At 32.9% G+C, this 22,886-nt stretch overlaps 2 protein-coding genes across 6 annotated transcripts in view; both read left to right on the top strand.

Annotated features, from left to right (window-relative positions):
• The window catches only part of LOC105329418 (electroneutral sodium bicarbonate exchanger 1), a 35,221-nt gene extending 17,677 nt beyond the window's left edge, over nt 1–17,544 (top strand). For 3 of the 4 annotated variants that reach the window (XM_066075531.1, XM_066075533.1, XM_011430663.4), the window contains exons 8-21: nt 332–355; nt 2,302–2,544; nt 3,181–3,431; nt 3,596–3,770; nt 6,261–6,394; nt 6,633–7,203; nt 7,384–7,497; nt 7,652–7,813; nt 11,437–11,615; nt 12,021–12,093; nt 12,809–13,054; nt 13,400–13,525; nt 13,738–13,937; nt 14,120–17,544. In XM_066075531.1, the coding sequence (XP_065931603.1) occupies nt 332–355; nt 2,302–2,544; nt 3,181–3,431; nt 3,596–3,770; nt 6,261–6,394; nt 6,633–7,203; nt 7,384–7,497; nt 7,652–7,813; nt 11,437–11,615; nt 12,021–12,093; nt 12,809–13,054; nt 13,400–13,525; nt 13,738–13,937; nt 14,120–14,291 (2,670 nt within the window). In that variant the 3' untranslated portion in view covers nt 14,292–17,544. The remainder of the gene's footprint in view (nt 1–331; nt 356–2,301; nt 2,545–3,180; nt 3,432–3,595; nt 3,771–6,260; nt 6,395–6,632; nt 7,204–7,383; nt 7,498–7,651; nt 7,814–11,436; nt 11,616–12,020; nt 12,094–12,808; nt 13,055–13,399; nt 13,526–13,737; nt 13,938–14,119) is intronic. The other variant, XM_066075534.1, reaches the window with a different exon arrangement.
• Nucleotides 17,545–19,849: 2,305 nt separating this feature from the next.
• LOC105329419 (electroneutral sodium bicarbonate exchanger 1) overlaps nt 19,850–22,886 on the top strand; it is a 31,940-nt gene continuing 28,903 nt past the window's right edge. For both annotated transcript variants that reach the window (XM_066075530.1, XM_011430666.4), the window contains exon 1: nt 19,850–20,458. The gene's annotated coding sequence lies outside the window, so the exon portion shown is untranslated. The remainder of the gene's footprint in view (nt 20,459–22,886) is intronic.

Raw genomic sequence — 22,886 nt, 5'->3', positions numbered from 1 at the left:
TATTTCACATATTTACCTATTAATTTTTACTGATAGTTTGCCTTGATCTAAGAATGAACCATCTTTGAAATATATTTTCTCTTTCACCATTTTCAAAGACTTTAGTATATATACCAGTTGTCATTTTTTTTTTAAATTCACATTTAATTTAAAGAGGCCATGCAGTTTCTTTGAAATCAGTATATACATTATAAGGGAATAAACTTATAAATAACCAAAGATAATGATTCAATGTAGAATTTTGGATGATCGACTTATGAAAATGAGCAATTTTTTTTATATATATGTGATATATGTATGCAAAAAGTCAGTAATTATGTAAAACTTTCAGGACATGAGCCACATGAGCAGCCATGTAAGAGCCTGCATTTTCTATACAGCCATACTTCAGTCATGATCTTGTTGTTTTACCATCATTGTTAGTTGATTTAGTACATATGTACTCAACCTGTGCTATTGGGTGGCTATGGCCACTGCCATACACAGACATTGGAGAGAATAACAAGCTTGATAGCCCAGCGGGAACACTTGATAATGGTTAACTGTCATGGTGAAAAACAGCAGAAAACTATTGTATATTTATCATCTTTTTGGAGTAAATTGTATTACATGGATTATTTTTCTTACTCAGTAAAGAAATGTTTATTATAAATGGACCAAGATATAAAAAATCTACCCTTAATGATTAGGTTAAAAAAAAAGATATGTGTAATTTTTTAAAGACATCCTCAAAAGTGTCTGTTTAGAGTGTGTTCCCTTTGGCCTACCACTGCTATATTCTTTGGAGTTGTGGCTACTACATGTATGCATGCTAATGTGTAGCTACATTTTGATATGATAAGTAGATGAGATCTTTTCAGATGTGTTTGTCTTCATATGCAAATTTATTTACCTATTTTAAAATTTCTGTTGTTTTGAACACTTTTACAATGTAAAGTCACAGATATATTGTCAGACCAAAAACTAAAATTTTAGAGTATACCTATTTAAAAGTTAATTTGTTTGATGCTGTGCAAGAGAGACAACTTCTGGAATAGACTCATGCATGACTTATAGTGACCTGGACCAGAATCATCAGACAATCATCACTGCAAATTATTAACCCATTAACTAAACTTTGGTACACAATTAGCTCTAGATGAGGTCTACTACTTCATAAGATGTACCATTTTACTATAAAGCATGCCTTATTGCTAAAATTAACAAATATTAAAAGTCATTGGAGAGGACCTGTAATTAAGAGGCTATACTGGTAATGGAAACAGAAAGGTATCAAATTGTGTACGTTGAATAGAATAGGTTAAAAAACATACCCCTCAATCTTTGCTCAGAAAATCATGTTCAAAGGGCAGGCTTTGTCATGTCGCAGGTGACGCCTTGTGGTAAATAAACTAATGTATTGGTTTGCTCAATTTTCTAAGGTGTTTCAAATTTCAGATAACTTAAGGTGGCTTGCAAGTACATTTGTACTAAGTATTGTTGCTCTGATATTGTCTGCAAATATGTTGATCAGTTTGATATTTGCATGCAGCCACATCTGATGCAGACAAAACAATCACTTTGGAAGTAAAAATCATGTGAATTCAAATAAATTTATTCATCTGTGAGTTTTTAAATAGCTCTGAAATATTATCTTTGTCATTTAATTCTCTTGCCTATTTATTGAAGAATGCTAGTGCATCAGAGTTAATTTCTTCTAAAAGTTTACCTAAATAATCATTGATCTTTGTATAAATAGCTGACAATTTTAAAATTTTATGTTTCCTTATATAGTTTTTGTTGTTCTGTTATGTTTCAACTTTTTTTTTGGAAATTATCCATGAATGTTCTTTGATTGCTCTTTGATTTTCTAAAATATTAATCAAGGATCATGTAAATATGAAAAGGTGGTAATTTTAGAAATCTTTTTTTGATCGATCGTTCAATTCTGCTTGATGTATAGCTGCAGCTCTTAAATACATTATAATTATCTTTTAACTATGGAAAAGTTTATTATTGAAAGTCTAATATGTGAATAAATAAATAAAATGATAACATGTTTTTGAAACTAATCACAGCACATTGCACTAAGTAGAAACTTGTAATAAATGTATCGAGTCTTGAATTGGGTTTGTCCATCATGAATGTATTATTGTATGCTTGTCAAAGAGGGGTGGCAAAATCTTGGGAGGATGAAAGTTGTTTTTTTCTGAGAGCATCACAAACATTCAATTTGGACAGGACCCTAACTGCCAGCCATAGCTGGTGCCTGTTTTATATACATGTAATGTTGCAATTATAAATGAATCTTCAATGTTGCAGAGTCTACACTTCATGAAGAAGATTCCGCCTGGGGCAGAAGCAGCTAACATTCTTGTGGGGGAGGTTGACTTTCTGAATCACCCCGTGGTCACATTTGTCAGGCTGCTGCATCCCATTATTCTGCGGGATTTAACCGAAGTTCCTGTGCCAACCAAGTTTGTATTTATATTACTAGGACCCATGGGAAACCAAAGCAAGTACCATGAAATAGGAAGATCCATAGCCACCCTAATGTCTGATGAGGTGAGATTTCTGAGAGTTCATGCCTTAGCAGAGATATTCCCCTTCATAGTGATCGAAAACAGAAACTTGTGTCATATTTAGTTTATTGAAGGCTGTAATAAAACTAGGTTTTTTTATGATAAACAATTCTGAGACCAAAGATATGCATCAGCTATTCAACTTAGTACCGCATCAAGGGCTTCATTTCTATTGTACTATTTAAAGCACAATGGTTTATATTGTTGACCAAGGTTCAAATCTTGGCCATCTTTAAGAAAGACATAGTTTTCCTCCATTAACAATTATCATATAATTTTAAAGACTATAGACACTTCTGTATACAGGGAAATATTCACCCCCATTTTATTTTTGTCCCTTTTGGCCTTGTTGCAAGCAGGCAAATTTAAGACTGGGCAAATTCCAATATCTCAAATTATTACTCTTGCAACATGACTTTGTCTGAGCGAATTCAAGACAGGGGAAACCTTTTCCACATAATGAAGGGCAAAAATAACCCTGTATACAGTATCGAAGATAATGTCTGTCGTTTCCTATGACATATTGGGAAGCAATGTTTTAGAAAATTTAATATTTTGAAGTGATATAAAAACTACTGGAGATATTCTTTTTAATGATTTGTTTTATCATGTCTTTTAGGTATTTCATGATGTAGCTTATCATGCCAGGCAACGCGACGACCTGTTGGCGGGAATAGACGAGTTTCTGGATCAGGTCACTGTCCTACCCCCCGGAGAATGGGATCCTAGCATCAGGATAGAACCCCCAAAACAGATCAAGGAGAGCAGGAAAAACAATTACTACACCCCTCCCTCTAAGGAAAACGGGGGAGAGGAGGAGATAGTGGAGGAGTCGGACCATGTAGACGGGTCGCTGGTTAGAACCGGCAGGTGTGTCATTTTGTTGCTCTCTCTTTTTATGTCATGATAATGCCAGAGTACCTATACTGTAATCGCAACTTTTCAATATGTGACCTCGAAACATTAATATGTATTTGAATTTCTCTTTGATTTGTTTTTTTGTTTTACATAAACATTGTTTTATTCAATTTCAGACTGTTTGGAGGGATGTTGGAAGATATCAAACGTAAAGCTCCCTTCTACGTCAGTGATTTTAAGGACGCCCTACACGTTCAGTGTTTAGCCTCGTTTATTTTCCTTTACTTTGCTTGTTTAACACCGGTCATCACGTTTGGAGGCCTACTTAATGATGCCACTGGCGGAAATATGGTATGTACGCTGCTCCCTTCATCTACAAAAAGAGATTAATTTGCATCATTAATGACTGTAATTTAGATTAACTGTATATTGGTGGTAGTCATTAACTTACTGCTCTATATGTGTTTTTAAATATTAATTTATTTATTAATTTCTACTGTCAATCTGTAGAAATAGATTATCTTTAATTTTTATTTATTTCAATTTTTCTGATTAGGTAGCATATACATGTTTTTTACATGTTTGTGATAATCAAATTTATGTTACAATAAATTGCATAATTTCCATGCATGTCAGAACAAAATTGTGTATTGCCTTTTTATGTCATTTTGATTTAATTTGGACAGTTTATATTGCCTTATACTTTTATTTTAGCTCACTAGAGCCACTGGCTCAAGTAAGTTTTCTGATCAAAACTTGTCTGTACTAAACCAATAGGCACAATCTTTCAATGAAAAGGTACATTGCAATATAGTTATGTTTCATATTGAATGTAAAAGAAGTCATTAACTTTTACAAAGGACCACATACAATTGTGTATAATTCGGAAAACCAAAAATCCTTAGGGTAATCAAAATGATTACCTTTTTTGCCTTTGAGGCAGGTAAAGAGACTTTATTGTCATATTCATACCACAGTTTTCTGTGCTGGGGACTTTACGCTGAAATTTTCCTGTAGACCTGTGCTATTTATATTGTCAAAGCTTATGGGTCATATTCCAGATTTTCAGAACATTGAAAAACAAAATCTTGGTTAAGGTACCTCACTACTCTTAGACTGATGTTTTTTAAGACACTACGTTACAAGATGAACTGTTGTGTTGTTATGTTGAATTTTTTGTTTCAATCAATTTGGTTGAATATCATGTAGCTCAAAGTTTAAAGTATCGGGCTCGTGAACCGTATATCATGAATTTGAATCCGCCCAGGTCATTTGTTCACATTTTCTATTCGACTTTTATATTTCTTATCCATCAGGCTATCTATCATAATCAAGTAATTTTCTGCTGATTTAAGAAACTACATGTAGCCCTTAAGCTCAGTAGTAAACAATGTATAGAAACTGAAGAGAGGAATGTATGTGAGCATTGTGGCTTGTGGGCCTCTTATTTTGCTTTACTTATTTACTGATTCAATGATTTGATTTGACATCTCACAGCTGTGTAGTTTTTCATTTGGTAAGATGGTGGTAGATAGATACACAAGATGACAATATGATGAAGTAGACTCAGAAATCACTGCATGCTAGTGTCAGGGTTATCTGCACTTAACATTGTAATCTTTATACATGTATATATATATGTATTATTACAGTTATATGTAACTGGATCTTAGTAGTTGAAATCTGAAAACGCTGACCTTTAAAAAAAATTTTTTGGAAACAGATACTGGTATGTAAAATAGCAGTGCACTTTTTGAAATTGCATAACTTAAGTTTGCAAATTTAGACAGAAATAAAAAAAAAAAACATGCTGGTTCAAGGTTATTGACAGAATTCAATTATTTTAGGAAGATGATAATGGGGAAAATTCACATCATTTAATTTCAATTCCTATTGTGCACAATATTTTGCTCTTTTTCCTTATTCTATGAAGCTAGAACCATTTTAACATGATCTTGGACTTTCGGTAGGTAACTATTTCTTGCATCAAAACAATTAGTTAAAAATTTAGCTGGTTTCAAGTGAAATATGCAAAGACTGCGTAGTCTTGGCTCAAAAGCCAAGCAAATCTTGTTGATTTCAAAGACCCATGACTGAATGGCCAACTATAAGACAGACAGGCCTACATTACATTGCTACATATGTATTTGACACAACTACCCTTAGTCCAAGCTCTTGTTAAAATGGTTTTATTAGGTTGTAAATACTTGTATTTGTTTCTGGTATTAAAATAAATTAAAAAAAAAAATTTGATCACGATTGAATTTTAAATTAACTGGTCTATGCCAGTGCATGAATTTGTATATATAGAGGTGGTTTTAATGATTACGAGCAAGGTATTTAATAGCAAATATGGTTGGTTTTTATAAAAATTAGACATTTAGAACTGTTGATGTGGGAATTGGGTTAATCAAGTTACCAGTAGTGGTGAACCAAGTAAAAATCCCTGTAGGAAATTGAAATTAAACACTAATATTTAAGACAGGGAAGGATGCTGGGTAAAGGTAATCTGGATGCCATGTTTAATTCTAAACTTGATTAATAACACATACCAGAGTACTGTTTTGAGAGCAAATGGTTTTAATTACATTATTTTTGCCAAAAATTATAGACTGCTAGTTTCTTTTATGTAACATAAAATGTCATCAAGTTGATTTCCATTGACTTTTTTATTATTTGATTAGTTTAATACTTACTCAAATTTTAAATCTTAATACATGTCTGATTAACTTGTGTATACACCAATAAAAGTATGTTAAGTATTATGATTTTGTATGTGTACTTGATATTGTAACGAGTGTGCCGACTAAAAACTGACCGGTTATGTTCCTCTGTTGACAGGCGGTGTTTGAGAGTATCTTGGCAGCCTCTATATGTGGTATATGCTATGCCCTGTTTTCGGGACAGCCCCTCACCATATTGGGCAGCACTGGACCAGTACTGGTGTTTGAGACCATTCTGTACCACTTCTGCCAGTGAGAAACTTTATATATTTGGTCATGTATCATAATGTCAGACAATTACACAACAGACAATTGCATAACTTTATTACCGTAATTGGGTAAATACATAGTTGATTTGTGGAGGACCTCCATAAGCTCTTATTACCAATATTTTGGAGGCAGAGGTAACTGCTATGGTTAATTTTTCTACTCAACTAAACAAAAATATGATAAATATCTGTCAACAGTTTGAATGTGTTGTATCTTCCAGTGACAATGGATGGGACTACTTGGAGTTCCGCCTGTGGATCGGCTTGTGGACTGGTCTTCTGTTGATTATCATGGTGATCTTAGACCTGTCTGCATGGGTCCAGTACATCACTCGCTTCACAGAAGAAAGCTTCGCACTACTGATCTCCTTAATCTTTATCAAGGAGGCTTTTGCTAAGCTGGCCAATGTAACGTTGACCCATCCCATTCACTTTTCCATTGAAACCCGTCCAGGCTGGTGTCAGGGAATCTGTCGGCCACCACTGGTCAATGAGAGTGCCGCCACCAACACCACCAATGTCACCACTGCTGCAATCAGTAGTACCACACTTCCTACAACAATGGTCAATGTGATTGAGAGCACTACCCCGGGGATTAACATGACGGCCTTCTGGGCCAATAAGACCCTGGAGGATTGTGTACTCTCTGGAGGACACTGGGACAAGATATACGATTGTCATGATGATACAGAGCCAGAGGTCTTTTTCTTGTCTGTGATTCTATTCTTAGGAACTTTCACAATTTCTATGACTTTGAAGGGCATGCGTACAAGCAAATTTTTCCCTACACAAGTGAGTTGTAGTTTTCCAGATTTATTGAATAAATAGAGTTTATGCAAGTGTCAGTATTCTTGTTTGTCGTACAAAACGTTGACCTTGTTTTGTGTTTACTGTCAAATAAGGCGATTCAACGGCTGTACATTTTTTCTGCATGAGAAATTTTTCAAGGCTAAAAATTGATTCATATTTCAGATCCGTGCAATAGTGAATGACTTTGCTGTGATGCTTGCGATATTGATAATGGTTTTAACAGACTTCTTGCTGGGTATTCCTACTCCAAAGCTAAATGTACCTGAAGAATTCCGGGTAGGTAGAAATCTATACAAGAAATCTAAAATTTTCTAACATGGAATTATGTAGTGAGCAAGTGAACTCAGAATATCACAATTTTAGAAGAGAATTATGCAACCAAACTATTTTTCTAGAATACATGTATCACAATTTTTTTTTATCTTTGCAGCCTACTAGTGATAAGAGGACCTGGGTTGTGAATCCTATAGACAAGAATCCATGGTGGCTACCTATAGCTGCAGTTATTCCAGCCTTGCTGGCCACCATATTAATCTTCATGGATCAGCAAATCACAGCTGTTATTGTTAATAGGAAAGAAAACAAACTAAAGGTATACTACATCCCAGCTATATACCTGACATAATTCTATTTTAACTTATCAATACTGATAACATATATACAAGTAGAGGTACCAATATCACTGTTGACTTAAAGGGGCATGGTCACGATTTGGGTCAAATTTTATTTTTCTGTTTTTATTATTTGCAATGCTTTAGGAATGCATTTCTAATGATCAAATGAAATTTGGGTGCCAGTCGTTGAGATTTAAGCAAGATACAGGGCCTACAATTCTTCGTCATGTAAACAAGGCTCGTGCCCTGTTTTTAGCTCACCGAGAGGAAGTCAAGGAGAGCTTATGCTATACCCTCGGCGTCGGCGTCGGCGGTGGCGTCGGCGTCGGCGTCCGGACCTGGTTAAAGTTTTTGTTGCAGGTCCTGTATCTAAGCTATTACTTGTCCTATCTTCACCAAACTTGCATGGATGATGCATCTGGACCTACCTATGGACTTGAAAGACTTGGATGCTGAATCTGGGTCCTAAATTTCAGATGCTGGAGGAGGTTAAGGTTGTTGGACCAGGTTAAAGTTTTTGTTGCAGGTGCCCTTTGATAGCAGTATCTTAGTTACTGCTGGTCTGTACTTCACCAAACTTGCATGGATGGTGTGCCTTATGATACTGATGCACCAGACAGGCTTGAGTGCTGAATCTGAGCTATAGGTTTCGGATGCTGGAGGAGGTTAAGGTTTTTGGAGCAGGTTAAAGTTTTTGTTGCGGGTACCCATTGATAGCAATATCTAAGTTACTACTAGTCCTAACTTCACCAAACTTGTATGGATGATGCGTCTTATGATACTGATGCACCTGACAAGCTTGAATGCTGAATCTGAGCAATAGGTTTCGGATGCTGGAAGAGGTTAAGGTTTTTAGAGCTGGTTAAAGTTTTTGTTGCAGGTGCCCTCTGATGATTAATCTTAGTTACTACTGGTCCTAACTTCACCAAACTTGTATGGATGATGTGTCTTATGATACTGATGCACCTGACAAGCTTGAATGCTGAATCTGAGCAATAGGTTTCGGATGCTGGAAGAGGTTAAGGTTTTTAGAGCTGGTTAAGTTTTTGTTGCAGGTGCCCTCTGATGATTATATCTTAGTTACTACTGGTCCTAACTTCACCAAACTTGTATGGATGGTGCTTCTTATGATACTGATGCACCTGACAAGCTTGAATGCTGAATCTGAGCAATAGGTTTCGGATGCTGGAGGAGGTTAAGGTTTTAAGAGCTGGTTAGATAAAGTTTTTGAAACAGGTGCCCTCTGATGATGATATCTTAGTTATTACTTGTCCTTACTTCACCAGACTTCCATGGATGGTGTGTCTTATGATACTGATGCACTTGACAGTCTTGAATGCATAGTCTGGTTTCGGATGCTGGATAAAGTTAAGTTTTTAGGAACAGGTCACATGTTTAATAGATGATAGTACTATTTCAAACTTGCATAGTTGATTTAACTGTAATATGAATGAATCGCAGAGGTAGCTTCAGATGCAGAGCTTGATCTCCATTATCAAGGATGCTAAAAAATAAATCTTAGTTATTACTGGTCCTAACTTCACCAAACTTGAATGGATGGTGTGTCTTATGATACAGATGCACCTGACAGGCATGGATGCTGAATCTGAGCCATAGGTTGCGGATGCTGGAGGAAGTTAAGGTTTTAATTGCTAGTGCCCTCTGATGATGATATCTTAGTTATTACTGGTCCAAACTTCACCAAAATTGCATGGATGATGCGTCTTATGATACAAATGCACCTGATGGGCTTGAATGCTGAATCTGAGCCATAGGTTTCGGATGCTGGATGAGGTTTAGTTTTTTGGAACAGGTCACAAGTTTTATAGATGATAGCTTGCATAGTTGATTTAACTTTATTATAAATTAAATGCAGAGGTTGCTTCAGAAGCAGAGCCTGAACTCCATTATCAAGGATGCTAAAGAAATCTCCTACCTCACTCAAACCAGCTCGATAGATAGATGTGTTTGTTGATAAATGATATAACATGATTCCTATGATAAAGTATTGTATGATATGAAACAATATTGTTTGATATGATACAATATGATATCATATGTTATATTATAAAAAGTTATACGATACGATATGATATTGTATCAATTTTTTTGATATTTTATGATATGATTATGTATCATGATATTGTTATGTATAGTATTGTATATTATGATACAATATTGTATAATATTATATTGTATTTTTAATTTATAATTTTATCACATGATACAATTACATAAGATATTGCAAAATATTATATTGTATCCTATGATACAATATTGTATATTCTATAATATTGTATCATACAATATTGTATAATATGATATTGGTTTCAGTAATATAGAATTAAATCACATGAAATTGTATTATATGATATTGTAATATTATATAATATTGTATCATACGATATTGTATGATATGATATTGGTTTATATGATATATTATCATATCACATGAAATTGTATTATATGATATTGTAATATATTTTATTGTGTCATATGATGCAATATGTATAATATAATAATGTATTTTATAATATTTTACCATATCACATAATATTGTATCATTTGATAAGATACAATGTTGGAATCAAATTATATTGTATTATATGATATAATATCATATAATGTATCAAATATGTTTCAGTGTCATTCAATACAATATCATTCTATATTATACAATATAATATCATGTTTCAGTGTTATGATGTATTATGTAATATGATATTGTAATATGATACTATATTGTATTATATTTTATGATATTGTATTATGTGATCAAATACAATAAGGTATAACACAATACAATGTCATATCATACGTTACAATATCAAATCTCATTATTGTTTATTACGGTATTTTATTTATTATATGATATATATTATATTAGAAATATGACATGATGCAATATTTAATTTTATATCATTGTATTGATTAACATATGAACATATGATTATCATAAAAAAATTTATCAGATGATATACGATATTTTGTCAAAACAGAATCCATGAATATCCAAGATCATAAAGTATGATTTTCATATAAAATGATAAAGGTGGTCTTATGAAGGTGATGTCTCATAAGGGTGATGCTCCGTCTCGGTGAGCTTAGTAATCTATGATTACCTATGTTTGTTTACATAGGTTCAATATACCAGTAAAAAATCTTTTAAAAGCTGGTTTAATTGTCTATTTTATTATTCATTTTAAACATAAATAAACAGTTCCTAACAATTAACACATTTATTTTAGGTCTAAATTTGTAAATTTCACTTCAACATTCAAAATGTAAAACGCTTTGTTTACATAGCGAAGAACCGTAAGCTAAGCTCTGTAACTCGCTTATGACTCATCAAATGACACTCAAGTTTTGGTTGCCTAGTAAAAATGCCTTACTGAAGCATTGTAAACATTAAAATCGAAAAAATAATTTTTGACCAAAATCGTGGCCATGCCCCTTTAAACTTAAAAAGTGAGAATATACTCGCATTCAAAATTCATAAATGTTTTATTCCTAATTTACAAAGTTAAAGTCATCTATGTATTATTGAAATTAAATTTTGTAAGAATTTGGCTGATCTTTTGCTTTGTTTTGTTTTACACAGAAAGGTAAGGGCTACCACTTGGACCTTTTCATTGTGGCGTGCCTGATCATCATATGCTCCATCCTGGGTCTGCCATTCTTTGTGGCGGCCACCGTGCTGTCCATCACCCACGTGATGAGTCTTAAGAAGGAGTCCAAGTGTGCTGCCCCTGGGGAGACCCCAAAGTTCCTAGGAGTCAGGTGATACATCAATATACTTGGCATCAATTTTTTTTAATTAAATGAAACTCACATTTTGATAAACTGGTGATTAACACAACTTTTTGATAGATACAGGTTTTTCTGTGAAAGTTATGTTCAAGATGGTGAACTAAACAGTGATTCTAAAATAGTGCATGTTCAAATAGAAAGATTTAATATGTTATTACCAAATATGGGCATGTAATGAATATATAACAGCTCAGGTACTTATTTAAACTCCAAATCATACCCTGTATCAGCCTTTGACCAATATCTGCCTTTGTGCTAATATAGGGTGTGCCATTGGAATATTTGTATTATTCTTGAAGTACTAGATGATGGATAAATGCTCATGACATGTGGTGATAGTTATATCTTGGTTGATTGTTCCTTATCTTTCCACAGAGAGCAGCGTGTTACTGGACTGATGATAAACCTGATGATAGGTGTGTCCATCTTACTGACAGGCATTCTGAAGGTAAGGGTCAGCCCATTACAGAACTTTATCCATGCCCTTTGAACGTCTTTTAAAGATTAAAGCTGCTTGGTCCGAAATTTTTTGTTATTACAGTATCAAAATTTTTTCCATACAAACCATTTATCTTAGAAAGTTATGGACTTTCTCCTATTTACACGACCAGAATCAGTCTCCTTTCAAAGTTAGAAATATTCAAAGTAAATAAAATGAGTTCTTTTTGGGCAAACGAAAAAACAAACCAAAGTGCATCAAGGCAATTTTTAAAAAAGGAAACCGTTTGGTTTCGTCCCCCAAATGATTGGGGTTATTCAACCTGCATGCTATACATCAGAAATAATAGCGAACAAAACGTACACATGTTTATTTGTCATTTGTCTGATTATTTCTACCTTTATTTATATGCGATGTCAAAGTCGTAATACAACCATACACGTCTCGTCGTCAGGGGCGAAATTTAAAATGAGGCAAAATAATGCGGTACCCTTTTATGTCGTTTGTTTGTTAGCAAATTTTGTACATATTTTTCTTCATTGAAATTTGGCTTAATTGACTAGAAAAACTACAGCAATGTCTATTATTATACATATACTAAGCATAACAATCGTTTAAAAGCGTGCATAAAATTTGATTTAAAATCGGACCAAGCACCTTAAAGAAACTAAGATTTCCTTGTATTTGAGAAAATAATTACCTTATTACTGTTTTTCTTCTCCAGCATATCCCTTTGCCAGTGCTGTATGGGGTATTCTTGTATATGGGTGTGTCCTCACTGCGTGGAATGCAGGTCGTCAACCGGATCCTAATCTGGTTCATGCCCCAGAAGTACCAGCCAGACTACATGTACCTGCGACATGTCCGCACCACCAGAGTGCATCTGTTTACCGCCATACAAGTCTTTTGTTTAATTCTGTTGTGGATCATCAAGAGCATTAAAGAGACTTCCATAGCTTTTCCTATAATGGTAAGGTGGTTTTAAAATTTCTTTAAAATAACATCACTTGAATGGATACTGGTTATTTAGGCAAAAGACAGTATAAGAACTGTAGGATAATGATAGTCCTATATGAAAATGTTAAATATGTTTCCTTTGTAGAAGATAAATTAAAATTTACAATGATTATGAATAGATAAAACTTACTATAATTTTTAAGCAGTAGTCTTTCTGTATTTTTAGCAATCAGTATTTACCAGTAATACTGTTTTCAGAAGGAGAATATTGCCATTCAAAATGAAAAGGAAATGTTAAAACGTCTTTTCTTTCTTTAAGTTTGGTAATTATTTGATAACATTTGATACTTTTTTGCAGGTGCTAGCTATGTGTTTTATAAGGAAGGGATTAGATTGGGTTTTTACCCAAGAGGAATTACGATGGTTGGATGATGTCATGCCAGAAATTCACAACAGAGCCAAAGAGGATAAAGAAAAGGAGAAGGTAAAAAATTCTCTAAAATAAACTCTTATGAATCATTATACATGTACCCAGTATATGCTAATTGAAAATATTCATTCATTTATTCTCTTCATGCATTTATGCACACAAGGCACCAATTGAAAAAATTCTCTGACTTATAAATTTTTATGTATGTTAATCTTCCTTCAATTACCGAGTACATTACCCTAAATTTGACTAAATTTTATATTTAGGAAAAAGAAAAAGAAGAAGAACTAGCAATGCAGAATGGAACCTCCGACACTTCATTTAACATGAATGTTGTAAAAGTGGGGATAAATGGCACTGACAGCGATATATGTATATCTGATGAGATGACCAAAACCAGTGTCTGGAAACACTTGATTGCCAATGAGTCCTCTCCCTCTCTTAACAGTAATAGCAGCAGTATCAAGTGAGTTTATATGTCAGACTCTGTATTTTTTACTATAACAGCAAGAGTTTTAATAAGTAAAAACTGCAGTTAAAAATGAGAAATAATTGATAACAAAGATTTAGGTTTCTCTTTGAATGATAGAAGTATGTGAATGTAGAATTTGAATTCCAAACAAAAATTTCATTATTATCTTCTTGTAGACAACACAATAAGAAACATAAGAGCAAATCCTCAGGTCAAGCCGTGTCTTTCTACATTGATGAGGAGGAAAAGGAGCACCTGCTATCTGACAAAAAACCTGAAATAGAAATAGTTGTAGACCCCCCGAGTCGTGACCACAGTGACAATGAGGAGCGGGACAACAAGATATGACTGCCCCCTGCTACCCCCAGCAGAGGATGCCCAACCCCCAAATCATTGTGATATCTTTTATTTTTAGGAGTACTATTTATGATTAAGTACAGTGTACGCTGTTTTATTTTAAACATGAATCTTGTTATGTTGCATTTTTTACATGGTTCATGAAAAATGTCAAAATTTTTCATATTGGTGTTTGTTTTTTTGGATTATATTTGATTGAAATCAGTTTGTTACTTTTCGTTCATACATGTAGCTCAGCTTTATGTTAATGTTTGCTTTTATCTGTAGCTTTACATCTTAACCAACTCCATTGTTTACAAAAAAAAAAGAAATTTTGCTCTCAATTGACATGAAAAAAAAAAGAAGGATATTTTGTATCCTCATATTGTATTGATAAGAAATTTTTACTCTTAAATGGGAGTGTTTTAAAAGATTACTATGCATTAGAGGACTGAAAATTGATTATGATCCATTTTTTATTTAATTTGGCATATTCATCTATTACTCTAATTTTTAAAAGTAATTAATTAAACGTGTGTACATGCATAAAATTATATAAAAGAACTAATAATTACAATGCCCAACCTATATATTGTTTTCTTTGATAAGGCAGCAGCTGAGATTCTGTCAAATACATGGGAAAAGTATTTGGGATACAGTTCATCACAAAAGTTACTTACCATTAGATGATCAAACGGATATGAATTCATTTTTTTTTTACTGTTCAATGATTTTTCGATTCAACATGACTACATGTTAACTTTTTAGCATTATTGTCTCATCTACAGAAGCTTTATCCATTCACACCAGTGCAGAATTATTTTAGTTCTTTTTTTTTTTCTTTTTAATTTTTTTTTAATTTTTACTGTAGCTAACCAACAACCGAATGTTTTCTGAAATCCTTTGAATAAATATTTTTTATACACTTGGTTTTTGTATTATGTTTGTTTCATGCATTTGCAATTTTATTAAGTACTTCATTTTCAATTGTTTGTTTGTTTGTTAGTTTAAGACTGTGTTAATTTCTATAACTTGAATGCAATATTGTATAAGATGATATTTGCATTTGTTCTGTGTCTGAAAATGTTTTTTTTTTGGTACATATGTACATGCCATATATAATGTTTTCATGATATCTGTTGGTTGTATGTACATCAAATGATTGGATATTCTTGTTGTCATATGATTAGTCTTTTGGAAGAACAATGCATTCGTTTCATTGTTATTTTCCTTTCCTTGTGATTTTGTTGATAACTATTTTAAACCCTTTTAATGACGCTTCTCACCAGCTCTAATGCCCCAAACCCCACTTTGTCCTAAATTAAATCCACTTTTGGAGTCAATTATTTTTTTCTTTTCCATAATAAAACATATGCAGTACAAACTCAAAAGTTCTATCCAGTTGGTGATTTTATTTTATATTGTTGATATTTGGTGTCTGTTAATATTTTATTTAAGCAGTGCATTTATAACATAATTTCAATATTGTGTTTATCCATATTATTGCAATATTGTGTTTTTTTTAATTAGATAAAATAAACATGAATGTTATTGCTTCAGAAGAGAAGGTTCATAGCATGTTACTTACTGAATACTGATATGTTTTTAAATGCTATTCTTGAAGAATATAGTGCTACAATAACACAAAAACTATAAAGTGTTGACTTAGAATAGTTTTAGAAATGGGACTGAAAATCAAATTTATAATGGTATGTCAGCTTTACATGTCATAGATATTAAAATATGTACAACAAAGAAAAAATATGTACCTGTGTTTCAGGTAGAGGTTAAATTTGTTCGATTGTATTATGCTGTGTTCATAGTTATGTTTATACATGTATGAAATCAAACTTTGCTCTACATGTCTTTGTTTTGTTAAGGTCTTGCTTATACCCGCATTCATTCTCTGTACAGGTAATTAAGACTAACTGACTATTGTGGTGATGACTGTCACTGTGATATACTGTTAATGGTTTACTTCTGACCAATCAATTACTTTAATACATGTACATTGTTCTCCATCAACCAATCAATTCAGTGCTTTATATTGGTTTTTGCATTATTACTGCTATTTAAATTCCATATTTATTTTTTCATTTCAGACACCATTATTTGACTAATTAAGACTTTCATTTGCTAAATTTTGAAATGATTGATTACTCAGGCAACCAAATAGGTACCTTACCACTCAATTTACTTAAGCTTGTTTCAGACTTCTTCATTGGCATCAAATTTTTGGGGGGATTTTAATCATATATGATACAGTGTGTGTAGATATGTTTGAGTTACCCTTGGTTCTTGCAAATATTTGGTAAAGATCTTTTGTCACATTTCATCTCGATTGAAAACAAGCTTTTATTCCTGAAGTTATTTCCCTTTTCCATATAATAAAACTTTGGTTAGTACACACACAAACCTAACAGATTGTTTGGGTCCTAATGAATTAGGGGTCTAACAAATGGTTAATTGTAAACTTTATCTGAACATTTATTATTATTTAGTGTACTGACTGTGTGACTTGTTTTTGTTAAGTACATGTACATTTGAATTGATTTGAATTCTTTTCTCTTCTCATTAAAATAATAAAAACCTCATTATAAAAATCTCATTAAGAAATTGAGAATGAGGTCTGCTGTGCAGATCCAGACTTTTGCATCAGGTTTCTCTTTAGTATAACAATTAAATTCTATGTTAATTTAGTTTAATAAATTGATTAGAATTTAATACTTTGTTTATTATTCAGGTGTGATATTTTTCCGTTGAGTTTTAATGAGATTTAGTGAAGTGCAAAACTTTTATCATGATTTTATATTGTGCTGAGAATAATAGTGTGTTCTTCTTTTGAAGCCCTTATGGATTCTTTTATATCCTTATGTGAGTTATTCGGGTTAAGAACTTATGATGATTTTTTATTATGTGTATGAACATTATTAGAGATGAATTCACTTGTTCATCATGTTTTTACACAATACTCTGCAAATTTTCATCAGTTGCCATATCTGTATATGTGGTATTGAGAGCTTGACGTTTTCATCATCAGTTGGATTTTTCTCTTGAGTTACAGAAAAACCATGAAAGTAAAAACATGCAGGTCTATTTTTGAGTTTATAAACATGATGAATATTACGATTTTGTGTATTAGAACTATAAGAGGTCTCTATGTGGACTTGGACAGATTATGTGGTAATGGGTAACATTGCCTACAATCTTATGTAACTGTAGTTATTGAGATTGCCTGAAAAGGAATAAAAAACATCAAAACTAATGCCATGTTTAACATATTTTTTTACTTATTATTTGTCAGTTTTATATAGAACTTGTTTGGAATGATCTTAAGACAGCCACAAATATATATATATATATATATATATATATATATATATATATATATATATATATATATATATATATATATATATATATATATATATATATATATATATATATATATAAAAACACACATGCTTATTGTAATGATTGCACACATAAGTATGACGTCCAATTCAAACAAGAGTCACCTGAGTCACCTGAGTAGCATATAACCCATACACAAACTTGTCGAGGAGTCTCATAAATTCATTAAATTGGGTTTCATTCTGGAGTAGAAATTTGTAATGACGACCACCTCCCTGCCTGAAATCTTTCAAAAAGAACTATGAAACCTATAATTTTGGCGAAAAACTTAAAGATCTGGTCTACAAAATCATGAATTCAGTTTTCATTTCAGGTGTGTGCGAGTAAAGAAGATTATTGTTAAACATTATATGCATTAACACTTATACATCCATTTTTGTCCTGCCCTAGAGTCAAAACCCATGCTCCAGGGGACATGAAATTTAAAATTTTAGTAGAGGACTTCCTGGTAAACATAATTATGAAGTCAGTTTTTCATACAGATGAGCGAGAAAAAGAGAATTTAAGAACATTTTAAAACATTATATGCATTAACACTATTTTGCCATATTGCCCCCCCCCCCCATGTCCTGAACTCCTGACCCAGGGGCCATGAATTTCACAATTTAGGTAGAGGGCTTCATGGACATCATAATCATGCATTTAGTTTTTAGCAAATATATATGGGAGTAGAGAATAAGATTTTTTAATATTTAATACAATTTTTACTATATGGCCATATTGGCCCCATGCACCCTAGAGCCTGATCCCGTGACACAGGGGCCATGAATTTCACAATTTTGGTAGAGGGCTTCATGGACATCATAATCATGCATTTAGTTTTTAACAAATATATATGGGAGTAGAGAAGAAGATTTTCTAAGATTCAATACATTTTTACTATATGACCATATTGGCCCCACCCTAGAGCCTGAACACCTGACCCAGGGGCCATGAATTTCACAATTTAGGTAGAGGGCTTCATGGACATCATAACCATGGAACCAGTTTTTTCTTCACGAGTATGGGAGTAGAGAAGAAGATTTTTGAAAATTTGGCCTTTTTTTGCATATTTGGCTCCACTTGTGGTGCCCCGGTGGTGGTAGAGCCCCGAATTTTACAATTTAGATTCCTCTTACCATAGAGATGCCTCACACCAAAAATGGTACATGTAACAATTAGCCTTGTAGTTTTTAAGAAGAAATTGTTAACGGACGACGCACGACGACGGACGAAAACGGATAGCAATAGGTCGCCTGAGTTTACTCAGGTGACCTAAGAAGAGAGATTTCTAAATGATAAATAAAATAAATATTTAATTTCCAAGAGTAGAACATTTTTGTTATAATATGATAACAAAGAAGCTATATGCGACACCTCCATACCTATGTTTTATTGTGCACTTTTCTCGAAATTGATACCTCTAGATGCCCCAGATATTTATGATAAATCAACTTTTTATGTGGTGAGAATTGAGATATAAAATTTGAGCGTTTGCAAAAATTTGATGAAAATGGGGGAATACTGCCGGAGAATGGGGGAATGCTGCCGGAGAGTCTGTTAATTAAACACCAGGAAATAGGGGCTGGCTTTATAAAGTTGATTATAAAACTGAACTAAATATAAAAATTCACATTGCTTTACAAACATCATTTGTTACATGTTTATTTCAGTATCCTAGTAATGATTTGACATTTTATTAGTAAATTATTTGTTTGTGGTTTATAACAAGGAGTTATTTATTTGATGGCTGATCACCTGGCTGGTAATAAAGACGCTCCAGTGTGTAACAAAATCTACTCTACATTGAATGGAGCTTTAAAACGATTTATAAAACGAGTCAATTTAATGGATTATCAATATGGAATGGTTTATACTCATTAACCGAAGTACTTCCGTTGCTCTGAAAACTGAATGACCAAAAAAAAAAAAAAGGAAATGGATAAGATAAACGTACTTCAGGAGGAAAAGGGATAAATTTTAGATGATGTTCTTCCTGGAAAAATTCTTGTAAATAAAAGTTTATAACAGTCATGGAAGTCTCTTTTTTCTTATAAGAAAAATTCACTTTACAAATTAATTGTGTACGGACGGTACATCGATTTACCGAAATGACAGGATGGACACTGAGCGCGCGCGTGTGTAGGGGAGGGGGGTTATAACCTTTACTGCTCTTCTGTATAAACTAGTACTTAAATGTTCATTAGCAACATTTTAGAATCAAACTGATAAAAAAGGGCTGAACAAACATCTGCACGCCCAGTGTCATGCTTGCGGGGCATGGCCTATCGGTGAGTTTTTCCCGAGTAACGATAATTTCAAGCAATCGGGGTAAGATATTCCTTTTACGCAAAATAGGATTGGTTCAAACAAGTTTCATTCATTTCCATGAGATAAAAAAGGAAATATAAATAGTGGAATTTTGTGTGTGTAACAGTATTTAAAGAAGTTCTCATTTTCGATCCGTTCATTGAGATAGAGGAGAGCGCGACCACTGTTCCACCGCTGAATCACGTGGATAGCTACACATTGTGTAGGTGTCTGAAATCGGGATCACACACAGAAAGGCGAGCGAGTTCATTACACCAATAATAACGATCTGTTCAAACTGTTTACCAGTAGCCTATTGTTTTTGAAGACATAACCTGCGTGTATTAATCAGGATTAGGGATTTTGGTGTAATTTAGAGTTAGCGGTCTTTGTGTCAAGCGCATCGATTTGTTTTTCTTCATCGTTTTACCACGTGGGTGACTTTCAGGATGCCGTTTCGGCGTGTTTAGTTTGAGGTAAAGTAGCTGTTTAGTGATGTGTTTGTGGTAGATAGGCCTGGAGTGAATAGTAATATTAGTATATCTATATTTTTTAAACGGATGTTATGATATTTTACGGTAAACCCTTACACAAGCCATGATATTTCAGCCGGGTGGGGGTGGGGGGTTACCGGTAAATATCAAATCGAGTTGATTTCTTATTCAATATCAAATTTAAGAAATATATATAGCTGTAAAATTTCTTAAACGTATACAGGTGTAAATGATGAATTAAGGAAGCAATGATGTTAAGACAGTAATTGTTAGAGGCAGGAAAGAGGTAATATGTGTCCGCATTCTGTGATACCACGATATGTTGTCACGTTTACCCAATAACCTTTAGTGTACAAGGCATAAGGACATTTAAACTTCATTGTCTAACCGTTAGTGAGATGAGTGCAGAATACTCATGTGTAATGTATTTATAAGTTAATTTTAAGAGACTTGTCTTCCTTAACTGCTACATGCATGTTCTCTTAATACCAAGAATTCATGACTAAGAAACAAAGTAGATTATTTGTTTTGTTGAAATATTCCACAAAATCTAAATCAAATTCTTCAAATTCAATAGCTTTTTTTTAAAAGCTAGATTCATATATGCTTCAACTACTATTTCCTAATTAGTAAGTTTAACTTCCTAGATTTTGTATAGATAGATCAAACTCTAAAACTACTATAAGCTAGAATCAAATGATATGTTAAAAATATTACCAATGTCCATGTAGATATGCACTCTATATTACAGATATACCGTGAATAGTTGTAACATGATTTTATTGGAATGTGGCCATTTTGAAAAATCTGCTATTTCTCAGAAAAGGTTGATTTCATTTCAAGTTTCATTCTATAATATACAGTACTATTTGTTATATTGTTAAATTATATGTAGTTCTAAGTTTAAAGTGATGTATAGATGTTTGCAGTTTGTTTTACAATATAGTATTTAGTGCTTCAAAACTATTCTAACTTTATTTCTTAAAGAGACTAGTAAGTAAAAACTAGTTTTACTACTTTACCACTTTTAGTTTTTACTATTTTATAAGGAAATTTAAAAGGGCAACTTGTTGTTTTGTATGCAATTAAGTATAATAATAGCTATAGAGGTGTGAGATAAGGAAATTCATTGGTAGGTCATTGCACAATGAAAAGGTAGCATTAATTTTCCTTATCAGGTCTGTTGTTAAGATTTGGTCATTATTTTCAAAAGTTACACTGAATTAATCGAAAATAAATTATCCTTAATTTATTAAACTATCAAAGACTTTTTTACAATGGCCATGCATTAGTAAACTATCAAAGTGTTCAAATTTAGTAAATTATGTAGTTGGGGGTCAGGGTGTGTGTGTGTGTGTGGGGGGGGGGGGGTAATAAACCTCCTGGCCAATAAATATTGAACTAAAAAGCTTTAAGAGTCACAACTTTAAATACGGTATCTGATTTCTTGAAAGATTGACAATTGAGTGTATGTAAACTAGCTGTATTGAAATAATGTGTAGTACGTCATTCAATATTTAATCTAATTGCTCAATCTTTTTTTTTTTTCATACCATTGAATAGACTTGCAGAGATCTTAAGACTCATTGAATATTTATTTAACATTATTATACACTGATTATATTATTCTCATTTTTAGATTAAGAAAAAAAAAATGGAATTTATCAACTGGAAAGTTAAAGTGTATTAAATTAGCAAATTTCAGCATGAACAGTATGTGAAATATTAACCCAAACTTTCTTATACATTTAAACCAATTAACCATACGACATTCATTGAATATAAATAAAGGCTGCGAGATGTCTCTCCATTGTAATTATTTCAAGGGTCACTATGTGAAGATCCATCTTTCAGCTACATTGCAAAATTATCCATCTTCCAAAGTGATGCATTATGATTTTCCCTTTTAGAATTTCCGTAAGATTATCATTTGCAGGATTTCCCCTTTACCTGACGTCCCAAACTCGATTTTCTTCGTGTTTTTTTTTCTCTGTACACCAGGTACACGTAGACTATATGCTAAGTAAACTTTAACCAAACAAGTTATTGTGACCTGAAATGAACCCACCAATGATTGGATGAATGTTTAATATCTGCCATGAACTATTATGGGATGAATTCCCAAGGATAAATATTATGGTCACTGCATATGAAGTGTGTATTCTGGTGAGGAAAAGTGGGAGGATGATCAGACCTAATAGAGTGTTAGACAGTTTTGATTCCCTGTGCTAGATGCGCAGGCTCCAAGCTAATACAGCACCTGACTAAGGATTCAGGCCCGGGCCTGGGTTCGAATTCTGGTCTGCATGATTTGTCATAATTTCTCCTACCCTGTTACAGTAGTATTAAATTAAGAAGTGTATTAATCATCAAATAAATATGCCTTTAAAGCATAGCATTTTGAATCTTA

This window comes from Magallana gigas, chromosome 2 (genome assembly GCF_963853765.1).
Source record: "Magallana gigas chromosome 2, xbMagGiga1.1, whole genome shotgun sequence".
In the NCBI taxonomy this organism is placed as follows: Eukaryota; Metazoa; Mollusca; class Bivalvia; order Ostreida; family Ostreidae; genus Magallana; species Magallana gigas.
The sequence above is the reverse complement of the archived record's forward strand: the minus strand, read 5'-3'. Positions and strand labels throughout refer to the sequence as shown.